The 13997-nt window shown below is 44.9% G+C and overlaps 2 protein-coding genes and 1 long non-coding RNA gene across 6 annotated transcripts in view; 2 read left to right on the top strand and 1 right to left on the bottom strand.

Annotated features, from left to right (window-relative positions):
- The window catches only part of fer1l6 (fer-1 like family member 6), a gene marked incomplete at its 5' end in the record, with an annotated part of 38279 nt that extends 34006 nt beyond the window's left edge, over positions 1–4273 (top strand). For both annotated transcript variants that reach the window (XM_029702033.1, XM_029702032.1), the window contains 5 exon segments: positions 661–759; positions 2082–2323; positions 2588–2745; positions 3706–3806; positions 4020–4273. In XM_029702033.1, coding sequence (XP_029557893.1) covers positions 661–759; positions 2082–2323; positions 2588–2745; positions 3706–3806; positions 4020–4200 — 781 coding nt within the window.
- An 806-nt stretch (positions 4274–5079) lies between these two features.
- LOC115155423 (uncharacterized) lies at positions 5080–7406 on the top strand. 2 transcript variants are annotated; one of them, XR_003868069.1, is made up of 2 exons: positions 5080–7195; positions 7279–7406. It is a non-coding gene; the product is annotated as an uncharacterized LOC115155423 (long non-coding RNA). The 2 variants fall into 2 exon arrangements; XR_003868068.1 differs by having other exon boundaries at positions 5080–7236.
- Positions 7407–7419: 13 nt separating this feature from the next.
- Positions 7420–13470, bottom strand: LOC115155422 (uncharacterized). 2 transcript variants are annotated; one of them, XM_029702031.1, is made up of 4 exons: positions 12426–13470; positions 10205–10822; positions 9425–10008; positions 7420–9075 (listed from the first exon to the last, which is right to left on the bottom strand). In XM_029702031.1, the coding sequence occupies exons 1-3, from the start codon at positions 13069–13071 to the stop codon at positions 9428–9430; spliced, it is 1845 nt and encodes a 614-aa protein (XP_029557891.1). In that variant the 5' UTR covers positions 13072–13470; the 3' UTR covers positions 7420–9075; positions 9425–9427. The 2 variants fall into 2 exon arrangements, with proteins under 2 accessions (XP_029557891.1, XP_029557890.1); XM_029702030.1 differs by having other exon boundaries at positions 7420–10008; positions 12426–13469.
- Between the last annotated feature and the right edge of the window lie 527 nt (positions 13471–13997).

Raw genomic sequence — 13997 nt, 5'->3', positions numbered from 1 at the left:
CCAGTTCAATACAAGACCAATATACCCCAGGCCAGTTCAATACAATACCAATATACCCCAGGCCTGTTCAATACAAGACCAATATACCCCAGGCCAGTTCAATAGAAGACCAATATACCCCAGGCCAGTTCAATACAAGACCAATATACCTCAAACCAGGCCAGTTCAATACAAGACCAATATACCCCAGGCCAGTTCAATACAAGACCAATATACCCCAGGCCAGTTCAATACAAGACCAATATACCCCAGGCCAGTTCAATACAGACCAATATACCCCAGGCCAGTTCAATACAATACCAATATACCCCAGGCCAGTTCAATACAAGACCAATATACCTCAAACCAGGCCAGTTCAATAAAATTGTTGATCCTGTGAAGGTATGCGTTTATTCATTGATTGTTGATCCTGTGACGGTATGAGTTGAATCATTGATCCTGTGAAGGTATGCGTTGAATCATTGATCCATTGATCCTGTGAAGGTATGCGTTGATTCATTGATTCATTGACACTGTGAAGATATGCGTTGATTCATTGATACTGTGAAGATATGCGTTGATTCATTGATTCATTGATCCTGTGAAGGTATGAGTTGATTCATTGATTCATTGATCCTGTGAAGGTATGAGTTGATTCATTGATTCATTGATCCTGTGAAGGTTTGAGTTGAGAATCATCATCTGGAACACTGAAGATGTGATTCTGGAGGACACCAACATCCTCACAGGAACACAGTCTAGTGACATCTACGTTAAAGGGTGAGCAGAGCGACGGTGTTTTCAGACGTTGATGATTAGATTACATTCAGCTCATCGCTGAAGATCAGGCTTCTGAAACGGACCTCGATGGACCTTGTCGGTTCGGGTTTTTGAATACTCGTTTTACAGATCTATTATTTACCTGACTCGACCTTGCATTCTCAGTCCTTTAGCAGACTCTCTTAACCAGAGCGAGTTACAACCAGCACATTCAACTGAAGTTAAACAACCACATCACAATCACTAGTAAAACCTTACCACGGCCTGGCTGGTCTAGTTGTAAGGCCACAGCCTCCGGCACACGGGTCTTGGGCACACAGGTCTAGGGCGCACAGGCCTAGGGCGCACAGGCCTAGGGCGCACAGGCCTTGGGCGCACAGGCCTAGGGCGCACAGGCCTAGGGCGCACAGGGCTAGGGCGCACAGGGCTAGGGCGCACAGGTCTAGGGCGCACAGGTCTAGGGCGCACAGGTCTAGGGCGCACAGGGCTAGGGCGCACAGGTCTAGGGCGCACAGGGCTAGGGCGCACAGGGCTAGGGCGCACAGGTCTAGGGCGCACAGGTCTAGGGCGCACAGGCCTAGGGCACACAGGTCTAGGGCGCACAGGTCTACGGTGTCAGCACAGGTCTACCAACCTCTATCTTTCTCCACTGTCATCCTCTATATATATTTCTCCACTGTCATCCTCTATATATATTTCTATACTGTCATCCTCTCTATCTTTCTCTACTGTCATCCTCTATATATATTTCTCCACTGTCATCCTCTATATATATTTCTATACTGTCATCCTCTATCTTTCTATACTGTCATCCTCTATATATATTTCTCCACTGTCATCCTCTATATATATTTCTCCACTGTCATCCTCTATATATCTTTCTCCACTGTCATCCTCTATATATATTTCTCTACTGTCATCCTCTCTATCTTTCTCTACTGTCATCCTCTCTATCTTTCCCCACTGTCATCCTCTATATATATTTCTCCACTGTCATCCTCTATATATCTTTCTCCACTGTCATCCTCTATATATATTTCTCTACTGTCATCCTCTCTATCTTTCTCTACTGTCATCCTCTATATATATTTCTCTACTGTCATCCTCTCTATCTTTCCCCACTGTCATCCTCTATATATATTTCTCCACTGTCATCCTCTATATATATTTCTCCACTGTCATCCTCTATATATCTTTCTCTACTGTCATCCTCTATATATAATTCTCTACTGTCATCCTCTATATATAATTCTCTACTGTCATCCTCTCTCACTCGATAGGCTGAAAATTATATTAGTATAATTGTCTACTTTTTTTCCCAGGTGGCTTAAAGGCATTGAGGACGATCGCCAGGAGACTGATGTTCACTACAACTCTCTGACTGGGGAGGGTAACTTCAACTGGCGCCTGGTGTTTCCCTTTAACTACCTGCCTGCCGAGAAGGTGGTGGTCGTCAGTAAGAGGGGGAGCATCTTCTCCCTGGACAAGACAGAGCAGAAGCTACCGGCCGTGTTGGTCATGCAGGTCTGGGACTTTGACAGGCTGTCGTCTGACGATTTCTTGGGTAAGAGAGAGAAAGAGACTCTGGTTTGATTCCTTTCCCTGGGCTGTAAGACAGTAGGCAATGGGAGGAAGTGGAAACAGGTTTATTTCAATGACCACGATCAGGTATTCCTGATTAATCAGGGAAATCACATCCCAACCCAACACATTTATTTTCCCATTAACACTGTATGTGTGAAACACGAGTTAGGATAGATGTTTCTCTGTTCTCATACTTCCTGTATGTGTGAAACAAGAATTAGGATAGATGTTTCTCTGTTCTCAGGTACTGTGGAGCTGGACTTACATGGGTTTCCCCGCGGGGCCAAGTCAGCCAAGGCCTGTAAGATGGACATGCCGTTGGACAGCGTAGAGACGATCTCCATCTTCCAACAGAAGAGGTCCAGAGGCTGGTGGCCCTTTGTCAAGGCTGGGGAACTCACGGTACCAATACTATTCAACACCTTTTACTATGATGACAACTAGACTGCTTCCCCTTAATGGCACCTTAATTACACAATTATATAGTGCACCACTTTTCACCAGAACCCAATGGGGTCTAGTAGGTGCCGTGTGGGACAGGACAAACTCACAAATCAGGGAGGTAGGGACTAGGGGTTGTGTCTCCTGTCTAGGTGGTAGGGACTAGGGGTTGTGTCTAGGAGGTAGGGGCTAGGGGTTGTGTCTCCTGTCTAGGAGGTAGGGGTTGTGTCTCCTGTCTAGGAGGTAGGGACTAGGGGTTGTGTCTCCTGTCTAGGAGGTAGGGACTAGGGGTTGTGTCTCCTGTCTAGGAGGTAGGGGTTGTGTCTCCTGTCTAGGAGGTAGGGACTAGGGGTTGTGTCTCCTGTCTAGGTGGTAGGGACTAGGGGTTGTGTCTAGGAGGTAGGGGCTAGGGGTTGTGTCTCCTGTCTAGGAGGTAGGGGTTGTGTCTCCTGTCTAGGAGGTAGGGACTAGGGGTTGTGTCTCCTGTCTAGGAGGTAGGGACTAGGGGTTGTGTCTCCTGTCTAGGAGGTAGGGGCTAGGGGTTGTGTCTCCTGTCTAGGAGGTAGGGGTTGTGTCTCCTGTCTAGGAGGTAGGGACTAGGGGTTGTGTCTCCTGTCTAGGAGGTAGGGGTTATATCTCCTGTCTCGGAGGTAGGGGGTAACATGTTTTGGTTGTTGTCTCCTGTCTAGGAGGTAGGGGGTAACATGTTTTGGTTGTCTCCTGTCTAGGAGGTAGGGGGTAACATGTTTTGGTTGTCTCCTGTCTAGGAGGTAGGGGGTAACATGTTTTGGTTGTCTCCTGTCTAGGAGGTAGGGGGTAACATGTTTTGGTTGTCTCCTGTCTAGGAGGTAGGGGGTAACATGTTTTGGTTGTCTCCTGTCTAGGAGGTAGGGGGTAACATGTTTTGGTTGTTGTCTCCAGGGGAAAGTAGAGGCAGAGTTCCACCTGGTGACATCAGAGGAGGCAGAGAAGAATCCGGTTGGTCGAGCCCGCAAGGAGCCAGAACCCCTGGAAAAACCCAAGTATGATCTGCATTTTATATTACAAAACTATTATATTCCTCCTCCTGCTTCATGAACCCGTTTAACTGCAGATCTAGGACTAGTTTCATCATTTAGCTCATAATAAATAGGATTACATAGACAGCGGATCCCAGATCAGCAGCTCTACTCTGAGACACTGTGAATACGAGCCCTGGTTAAAGTGTTTTTCTCTCCCTCCCTCTCCCTCTCTAGCCGGCCAGACACGTCATTCTCGTGGTTCGTGAACCCTTTTAAGTGTTTCTTCCACCTGATCTGGAGGAACTATAAGAAGTACATCATCATCGCTCTGGTCCTGCTCATCACTGCTCTGTTCATCGCCCTGCTCCTCTACACCCTGCCAGCAGCCATCTCACAGAAGATAGTCAATGGTTAACACACTGCATTACCACAGCTGACTGGCTGGCTGACTGACTAGCTGGCTGACTGACTGACTGGCTGACTGACTGGCTGACTAGCTGACTGACTAGCTGACTGACTAGCTGGCTGACTGACTAGCTGGCTGACTGACTAGCTGACTGACTAGCTGACTGACTGACTGACTAGCTGACTGACTGACTAGCTGGCTGACTGACTAGCTGACTGACTAGCTGACTGACTAGCTGACTGACTGACTGACTAGCTGGCTGACTGACTAGCTGGCTGACTGACTAGCTGACTGACTAGCTGACTGACTAGCTGACTAGCTGGCTGGCTGACTGACTAGCTGACTGGCTGACTGACTGACTAGCTGGCTGACTGGGGCTCAAAAGTCTAAATGAATCTACAGTCACTTAGATAATCTAACTGTGAAGCAGGGTCGGGACTGAAGCTAGTGAAATAGTCTGACAACTAACTCAGGAATTTATAATGTTTCCTAATGTAGCAATATCAGATTATATATTCACATTTATTTAAATACAGTTGCAGAAAGAGTATAAATTACATTTTAGATTCAACAATATTAACGAAGTTTGCCCAAGGGAAAAAAAATAGCTTGGCATGGGTGCAGTTAATCAGTACAGTACAGTATCCCTCCATGTTATGATCCTAGCAGTTAATCAGTACAGTATCCCTCCATGTTATGATCCTAGCAGTTAATCAGTACAGTATCCCTCCATGTTATGATCCTAGTAGTTAATCAGTACAGTATCCCTCCATGTTATGATCCTAGCAGTTAATCAGTACAGTATCCCTCCATGTTATGATCCTAGTAGTTAATCAGTACAGTACAGTATCCCTCCATGTTATGATCCTAACAGTTAATCAGTACAGTACAGTATCCCTCGATGTTATGATCCTAGTAGTTAATCAGTACAGTACAGTATCCCTCCATGTTATGATCCTAGTAGTTAATCAGTACAGTATCCCTCCATGTTATGATCCTAGTAGTTAATCAGTACAGTATCCCTCCATGTTATGATCCTAGTAGTTAATCAGTACAGTATCCCTCCATGTTATGATCCTAGTAGTTAATCAGTACAGTACAGTATCCCTCCATGTTATGATCCTAACAGTTAATCAGTACAGTACAGTATCCCTCCATGTTATGATCCTAGTAGTTAATCAGTACAGTATCCCTCCATGTTATGATCCTAGTAGTTAATCAGTACAGTATCCCTCCATGTTATGATCCTAGTAGTTAATCAGTACAGTATCCCTCCATGTTATGATCCTAGTAGTTAATCAGTACAGTACAGTATCCCTCCATGTTATGATCCTAGTAGTTAATCAGTACAGTACAGTATCCCTCCATGTTATGATCCTAGTAGTTAATCAGTACAGTATCCCTCCATGTTATGATCCTAGTAGTTAATCAGTACAGTATCCCTCCATGTTATGATCCTAGTAGTTAATCAGTACAGTATCCCTCCATGTTATGATCCTAGTAGTTAATCAGTACAGTATCCCTCCATGTTATGATCCTAGCAGTTAATCAGTACAGTACAGTATCCCTCCATGTTATGATCCTAGCAGTTAATCAGTACAGTATCCCTCCATGTTATGATCCTAGTAGTTAATCAGTACAGTATCCCTCCATGTTATGATCCTAGCAGTTAATCAGTACAGTACAGTATCCCTCCATGTTATGATCCTAGCAGTTAATCAGTACAGTATCCCTCCATGTTATGATCCTAGTAGTTAATCAGTACAGTATCCCTCCATGTTATGATCCTAGCAGTTAATCAGTACAGTACAGTATCCCTCCATGTTATGATCCTAGCAGTTAATCAGTACAGTATCCCTCCATGTTATGATCCTAGCAGTTAATCAGTACAGTATCCCTCCATGTTATGATCCTAGTAGTTAATCAGTACAGTATCCCTCCATGTTATGATCCTAGCAGTTAATCAGTACAGTATCCCTCCATGTTATGATCCTAGTAGTTAATCAGTACAGTATCCCTCCATGTTATGATCCTAGTAGTTAATCAGTACAGTATCCCTCCATGTTATGATCCTAGTAGTTAATCAGTACAGTATCCCTCCATGTTATGATCCTAGTAGTTAATCAGTACAGTACAGTATCCCTCCATGTTATGATCCTAGTAGTTAATCAGTACAGTACAGTATCCCTCCATGTTATGATCCTAGTAGTTAATCAGTACAGTATCCCTCCATGTTATGATCCTAGTAGTTAATCAGTACAGTATCCCTCCATGTTATGATCCTAGTAGTTAATCAGTACAGTATCCCTCCATGTTATGATCCTAGTAGTTAATCAGTACAGTATCCCTCCATGTTATGATCCTAGCAGTTAATCAGTACAGTACAGTATCCCTCCATGTTATGATCCTAGCAGTTAATCAGTACAGTATCCCTCCATGTTATGATCCTAGTAGTTAATCAGTACAGTATCCCTCCATGTTATGATCCTAGCAGTTAATCAGTACAGTACAGTATCCCTCCATGTTATGATCCTAGCAGTTAATCAGTACAGTATCCCTCCATGTTATGATCCTAGTAGTTAATCAGTACAGTATCCCTCCATGTTATGATCCTAGCAGTTAATCAGTACAGTACAGTATCCCTCCATGTTATGATCCTAGCAGTTAATCAGTACAGTATCCCTCCATGTTATGATCCTAGCAGTTAATCAGTACAGTATCCCTCCATGTTATGATCCTAGTAGTTAATCAGTACAGTATCCCTCCATGTTATGATCCTAGCAGTTAATCAGTACAGTATCCCTCCATGTTATGATCCTAGTAGTTAATCAGTACAGTATCCCTCCATGTTATGATCCTAGTAGTTAATCAGGTACTGTACAGTATCCCTCCATGTTATGATCCTAGCAGTTAATCAGGTACAGTACAGTATCCCTCCATGTTATGATCCTAGCAGTTAATCAGTACTGTATCCCTCCATGTTATGATCCTAGTAGTTAATCAGGTACTGTATCCCTCCATGTTATGATCCTAGCAGTTAATCAGGTACTGTACAGTATCCCTGTTATGATCCTAGCAGTTAATCAGGTACTGTACAGTATCCCTCCATGTTATGATCCTAGTAGTTAATCAGGTACTGTAGTATGTAAGGATGGTCATTTACTCTATTTTAACATAAATAATGTACTTTAATAAAGAATTGTTGTACAACAAAACATTTTGGGGTCATTTTTTTTTTTTTAGCAATGAAATAATTATTAGGTTATTATCCTAAAATAAAAGCACATTTAAATGCATTTGTCTTAGACAGTTAGATAATTTTGCATTCACACAATTCCATGTGAAATATCTCATGTTATTAGCCCAGCCAGAAGGAACAGGCTGTGTCCCATAAGTCAACATATTCCCTAGAAAGCCAAAAAGGCCCTTGTCCAAAGTAAGAGCACCACATGCCTTACAATACTCCACAAAACAAATGTTCTCTGACTGGATATCCTGGTACTGGTAGAGTAAAATTGGTACCGTTGTTCTCCTGTTACTGGTAGAGTAGAACTGGTACCGTTGTTCTCCTGTTACTGGTAGAGTAGAACTGGTACCGTTGTTCTCCTGTTACTGGTAGAGTAGAACTGGTACCGTTGTTCTCCTGTTACTGGTAGAGTAGAACTGGTACTGGTAGAGTAGAACTGGTACCGTTGTTCTCCTGTTACTGGTAGAGTAGAACTGGTACCGTTGTTCTCCTGTTACTGGTAGAGTAGAACTGGTACTGGTAGAGTAGAACTGGTACCGTTGTTCTCCTGTTACTGGTAGAGTAGAACTGGTACCGTTGTTCTCCTGTTACTGGTAGAGTAGAACTGGTACCGTTGTTCTCCTGTTACTGGTAGAGTAGAACTGGTACCGTTGTTCTCCTGTTACTGGTAGAGTAGAACTGGTACTGGTAGAGTAGAACTGGTACCGTTGTTCTCCTGTTACTGGTAGAGTAGAACTGGTACCGTTGTTCTCCTGGTACTGGTAGAGTAGAACTGGTACCGTTGTTCTCCTGTTACTGGTAGAGTAGAACTGGTACTGTTGTTCTCTGTTACTGGTAGAGTAGAACTGGTACTGGTAGAGTAGAACTGGTACCGTTGTTCTCCTGTTACTGGTAGAGTAGAACTGGTACTGTTGTTCTCTGTTACTGGTAGAGTAGAACTGGTACTGGTAGAGTAGAACTGGTACTGTTGTTCTCTGTTACTGGTAGAGTAGAACTGGTACTGGTAGAGTAGAACTGGTACCGTTGTTCTCCTGTTACTGGTAGAGTAGAACTGGTACCGTTGTTCTCCTGTTACTGGTAGAGTAGAACTGGTACCGTTGTTCTCCTGTTACTGGTAGAGTAGAACTGGTACCGTTGTTCTCCTGTTACTGGTAGAGTAGAACTGGTACCGTTGTTCTCCTGTTACTGGTAGAGTAGAACTGGTACTGGTAGAGTAGAGCTGGTACCGTTGTTCTCCTGTTACTGGTAGAGTAGAACTGGTACCGTTGTTCTCCTGGTACTGGTAGAGTAGAACTGGTACCGTTGTTCTCCTGTTACTGGTAGAGTAGAACTGGTACTGTTGTTCTCTGTTACTGGTAGAGTAGAACTGGTACTGGTAGAGTAGAACTGGTACCGTTGTTCTCCTGTTACTGGTAGAGTAGAACTGGTACTGTTGTTCTCTGTTACTGGTAGAGTAGAACTGGTACTGTTGTTCTCTGTTACTGGTAGAGTAGAACTGGTACTGGTAGAGTAGAACTGGTACTGTTGTTCTCCTGTTACTGGTAGAGTAGAACTGGTACCGTTCTCCTGTTACTGGTAGAGTAGAACTGGTACCGTTCTCCTGTTACTGGTAGAGTAGAACTGGTACCGTTGTTCTCCTGTTACTGGTAGAGTAGAACTGGTACCGTTGTTCTCCTGTTACTGGTAGAGTAGAACTGGTACCGTTGTTCTCCTGTTACTGGTAGAGTAGAACTGGTACTGGTAGAGTAGAACTGGTACCGTTGTTCTCCTGTTACTGGTAGAGTAGAACTGGTACTGTTGTTCTCTGTTACTGGTAGAGTAGAACTGGTACTGGTAGAGTAGAACTGGTACTGGTAGAGCAGAACTGGTACTGTTGTTCTCCTGTTACTGGTAGAGTAGAACTGGTACCGTTCTCCTGTTACTGGTAGAGTAGAACTGGTACCGTTCTCCTGTTACTGGTAGAGTAGAACTGGTACCGTTGTTCTCCTGTTACTGGTAGAGCTCTGAGTCAGTCAGTGAGAGGTCCTGCTGTGAGGATGACATCATCGCAGGCTGCATAACAGGCTCTAACATATTGTGTCCTCCATGTTGTCCCAGCATGACAGAGGAAGAGTTGAACTGGAATGAAGGGTAGTCAATGTTACCAGTCTCACAGTGACTTCTGTTGAACACAAAACTGTTACTGTACTGAGATTGAGAGACGGCAGAACGGTTCCTCTGCTGTGTCTGAGTTGGGCCTGTGGTTTTGTGGCTAATCGGGCTACGATTCCCAAGCCCACTGTTCCCCTGGCCCAGACCCGGTCCAGCCTGGCTCATCTGAGTCAGTAGGCAGGCCTGCAGCTTCCTCTTGGCTCTCCAGCGGGCCACTCTGAGCCGGGTCTTCTCCCGTCTCTCCTTCACCAGGTCAGCTAATAGAGGCTGGGGAAGGTTCTTCTCCATCTCTCTCCGACGGGTCTGGCTCCTCCTCCTGAGCTCAGTTCGTCTCATTTTAAACTCCTCGGGCCACGGACGCGCCATTGGCCTGGGAGCAACTCCGCGTGACATTGACATCACTGGCTGGGACAGCCCATCTGAGAATGAAGAGGACAGACAACAAGTCATTAGTTCAGGTGTATAATATGGAGCCTGGTTCCAGATCTGTTCGTACTGTCTGACCAAGTCCTCTGGTAATACGATCATAGGACTTGGCAAAAGAGCACAAACAGATCTGGGACCAGGCTAGGGTAACATCCTACAGTAACAACAACACAGCAGAACTTTACTCACATGTACAAGGGCTGGCTGAGCTGAACACTGTATTCTCTGTTGATGTCCTCTGGCTCTGTGAGGGACGGGAAGCTGTCCTCTCTCTCTGGCCCTGTGAGGGTACCGTTCTGTCTCTCTGGCCCTGTGAGGGTACTGTTCTGTCTCTCTGGCCCTGTGAGGGTACTGTTCTGTCTCTCTGGCCCTGTGAGAGTACTGTCCTATGACAGTCCAGGAGGCTCCCCTGAGTGTGCCTGTCTAAAAGGTTACCCTGAGTGTGCCTGTCTAAAAGGTTGCCCTGGGAGTTGAGGACCTCAGCGGCCAGGTTGAACAGGAGACTCTCAACGTCTTCGGGTTCCTGCTTGATACAGATGATCTCCACCTCGGCTTCCTCCTCTTTCACCTGGAGCTGAGGCTGGGATAGGAACTGGGATGGTTGCTGGGCAATCCCAGCAGCCGTGGTGGCGAAGCAATCTGCTCCGTCAGTCCTGGGTGGGGAGAGAACCAGCTGGTCTCCAGGGTCTGTGCTGGTCTCTGGTGGTGGCTGTGTAATGATGGTCCACTCAGCCTGACACTCTTCTTCCTCCTCCCTCCTCTGGCTCTCATCAGACATCTCGGGGGCTAGGGGGGCTGGGGACTCCTCTGGAGGGATAGACAGGTAACATGTTGGTCAACCAACACAGGGAGAATATAGAGGCCTGTACTAGGTCTCAGTCAATAGGACCGTACTAGGTCTCAGTCAATAGGGCCGTACTAGGTCTCAGTCAATAGGGCTGTACTAGGTCTCAGTCAATAGGACTGTACTAGGTCTCAGTCAATAGGGCTGTACTAGGTCTCAGTCAATAGGGCTGTACTAGGTCCTCTCAATAGGGCCGTACTAGGTCTAAGTCAATAGGGCTGTACTAGGTCTCAGTCAATAGGGCTGTACTAGGTCTCAGTCAATAGGGCTGTACTAGGTCTCAGTCAATAGGGCTGTACTAGGTCTCAGTCAATAGGGCTGTACTAGATCTCAGTCAATAGGGCTGTACTAGGTCTCAGTCAATAGGACTGTACTAGGTCTCAGTCAATAGGGCCGTACTAGGTCTCAGTCAATAGGGCTGTACTAGGTCTCAGTCAATAGGGCCGTACTAGATCTCAGTCAATAGGGCTGTACTAGGTCTCAGTCAATAGGGCTGTACTAGGTCTCAGTCAATAGGGCTGTACTAGGTCTCAGTCAATAGGGCCGTACTAGGTCTCAGTCAATAGGGCCGTACTAGGTCTCAGTCAATAGGACTGTACTAGGTCTCAGTCAACAGGGCCGTACTAGGTCCTCTCAATAGGGCCGTACTAGGTCTCAGTCAATAGGACTGTACTAGGTCTCAGTCAATAGGACTGTACTAGGTCTCAGTCAATAGGACTGTACTAGGTCTCAGTCAATAGGACTGTACTAGGTCTCAGTCAAAAGGGCTGTACTAGGTCTCAGTCAATAGGACTGTACTAGGTCTCAGTCACTAGGTCTCAGTCACTAGGGCTGTACTAGGTCTCAGTCAATAGGACTGTACTAGGTCTCAGTCAATAGGACTGTACTAGGTCTCAGTCAATAGGGCCGTACTAGGTCTCAGTCAATAGGGCCGTACTAGGTCCTCTCAATAGGACCGTACTAGGTCTCAGTCAATAGGACTGTACTAGGTCTCAGTCAATAGGACTGTACTAGGTCTCAGTCAATAGGACTGTACTAGGTCTCAGTCAATAGGACTGTACTAGGTCTCAGTCAATAGGACTGTACTAGGTCTCAGTCACTAGGTCTCAGTCAATAGGGCTGTACTAGGTCTCAGTCAATAGGGCCGTACTAGGTCCTCTCAATAGGACCGTACTAGGTCTCAGTCAATAGGACTGTACTAGGTCTCAGTCAATAGGACTGTACTAGGTCTCAGTCAATAAGACTGTACTAGGTCTCAGTCACTAGGGCTGTACTAGGTCTCAGTCACTAGGGCTGTACTAGGTCTCAGTCACTAGGGCTGTACTAGGTCTCAGTCACTAGGGCTGTACTAGGTCTCAGTCACTAGGGCTGTACTAGGTCTCAGTCAATAGGACTGTACTAGGTCTCAGTCAATAGGACTGTACTAGGTCTCAGTCACTAGGTCTCAGTCACTAGGACTGTACTAGGTCTCAGTCAATAGGACTGTCAGTCAGGCCATCAATTTACATATTCAAGCAAACACTGAAAAATACCCATACATACTCAACAAGGCGTAATTTATTTTACCTTTCAAAGGTTCCAGGTGCTCTGATGAACTGTTTATTGCAGAGACAGTGGTGATCAATGATGGGCCCTCCAGAGCTTGTGAGACCGTGGCAGTCAGATCATCATGGCTGTCAAACGATGATGATGATGATGTGGCCCTGATAATATTCTCAGAAGGTTGGGAGGATCTGGCCAAGTTATCAGAGGGTAGGGCGATAGTGATTTGATTCCTTGACTGTACGTTTCCATTTGTTGTAATGGGAATGTGTGTGTTTGTAACCGTCCTTCTCTGTGGTTGTGTTAAACCCGTGGACTGTGCTGCCTCGGATGCAGCCGCTGAGGAACCGTGAGATCTATGCGGATCCGAATGGCCGAATGTTGTAGTCTGGTTGGTCTGGTAAGTGGCAGAGTTCTCCTGCTGCCTGGCACCCAGAGCGTTCATATACTTCCGCATTGTCTTCATCTGTGATCGGGATATGTCCAGCATCTGTCTGATGCTCTCGGTCTCTTTTTCTTTTGCTGCGACCTCCCTCTTCAGCTCGTCGAATTTAATACCGACCACCTTTAGCATCTCCCCTAACACCGTCTCAACGGCGGCACTCACCGCTCTCTCTATCACGGTACCCATCTGGCCCTGCATTAGGGAAACTGTTAGACTGATATCCATTTTTTTAATACAAAAAAAAAACGTTTATAAATCTTTTAAATTCTTAATAACATCGGAGGTCAAAAATCATAGTCAGTCGTCCTCCGTGAACTGTTTAGTTAGCGACTGAGTGTTGCTAACGTCGAGCTAGCTAGCTAGCTACCATCGTAGCAAGCTGACATCATCACCATGCTCCAGAGATCTAACTCAACAAGACAGTTGGATCGTTTTTCATTGTTTGCAAAAAAAAAGTGATTCAACAAGAAAACGTGCCTAGAGAATTTCTAAACGAATCAAATTAAAGCGTTTCCTGCTTCTTCGCACCAATGTAAACAAATATATTTTTCCTTTGATATTTCCTGTGTTTCATCAAATGCGTCCGTCATCTCTGGTGGTTTAAGTTCCGGAAAGGAACACTACATATTTATTTGACCTACACACTGGGCACAAACTGGTTGAATCGAAATTGTTTCAACGTATTGTGATGTGGAATCTATGTGAATAATACTTTGGATTAGTAATCAACTGTTGTTTTATGGTGAAATTACAACCACAGGATTATATCATGGTAACCAATTTTCAACATAGACAAACATAGTCTAAAATATGTTGAATTTGTACCTTTGAAACAACATCAGATCTATCCATTTGGTCTCCCATCCAGGCTTTTAACCAAGTCCAACCCTGCTTAACTGTGATATGTGTCACTGACTACTGCCAATGTGTTATCTTTAAAAAATAATTATTGAGAGATCTCGTAATAACTTAAAAGATTCACTATTGCTATCAAGGTCAATCCAAAGGGTAGCTTTAACAGATCAAATTAAATGTACAGTAAACCATACTTTATAAATCATAAATCATCAATTCAACTATTTAGGCCTATATTGGACTAAATCAAACTTGTAGTCCTATTCTTTAATTTAGATATTTGGTTGCGTTGAAAA

Source organism: Salmo trutta, chromosome 20 (assembly GCF_901001165.1).
Source record: "Salmo trutta chromosome 20, fSalTru1.1, whole genome shotgun sequence".
In the NCBI taxonomy this organism is placed as follows: Eukaryota; Metazoa; Chordata; class Actinopteri; order Salmoniformes; family Salmonidae; genus Salmo; species Salmo trutta.
The sequence above is the reverse complement of the archived record's forward strand: the minus strand, read 5'-3'. Positions and strand labels throughout refer to the sequence as shown.

Excerpts from the sequence above, each read along its gene's own strand:
- LOC115155422 (XM_029702031.1), bottom strand. The coding sequence starts at position 13,071 with ATGGATATCAGTCTAACAGTTTCCCTAATGCAGGGCCAGATGGGTACC. Across the intron at positions 10,823-12,425 it reads GCACCTGGAACCTTTGAAAG|AGGAGTCCCCAGCCCCCCTA; the intron begins GTAAAATAAATT and ends CTATCCCTCCAG. Across the intron at positions 10,009-10,204 it reads CTCAGCCAGCCCTTGTACAT|ATGGGCTGTCCCAGCCAGTG; the intron begins GTGAGTAAAGTT and ends CTTCATTCTCAG.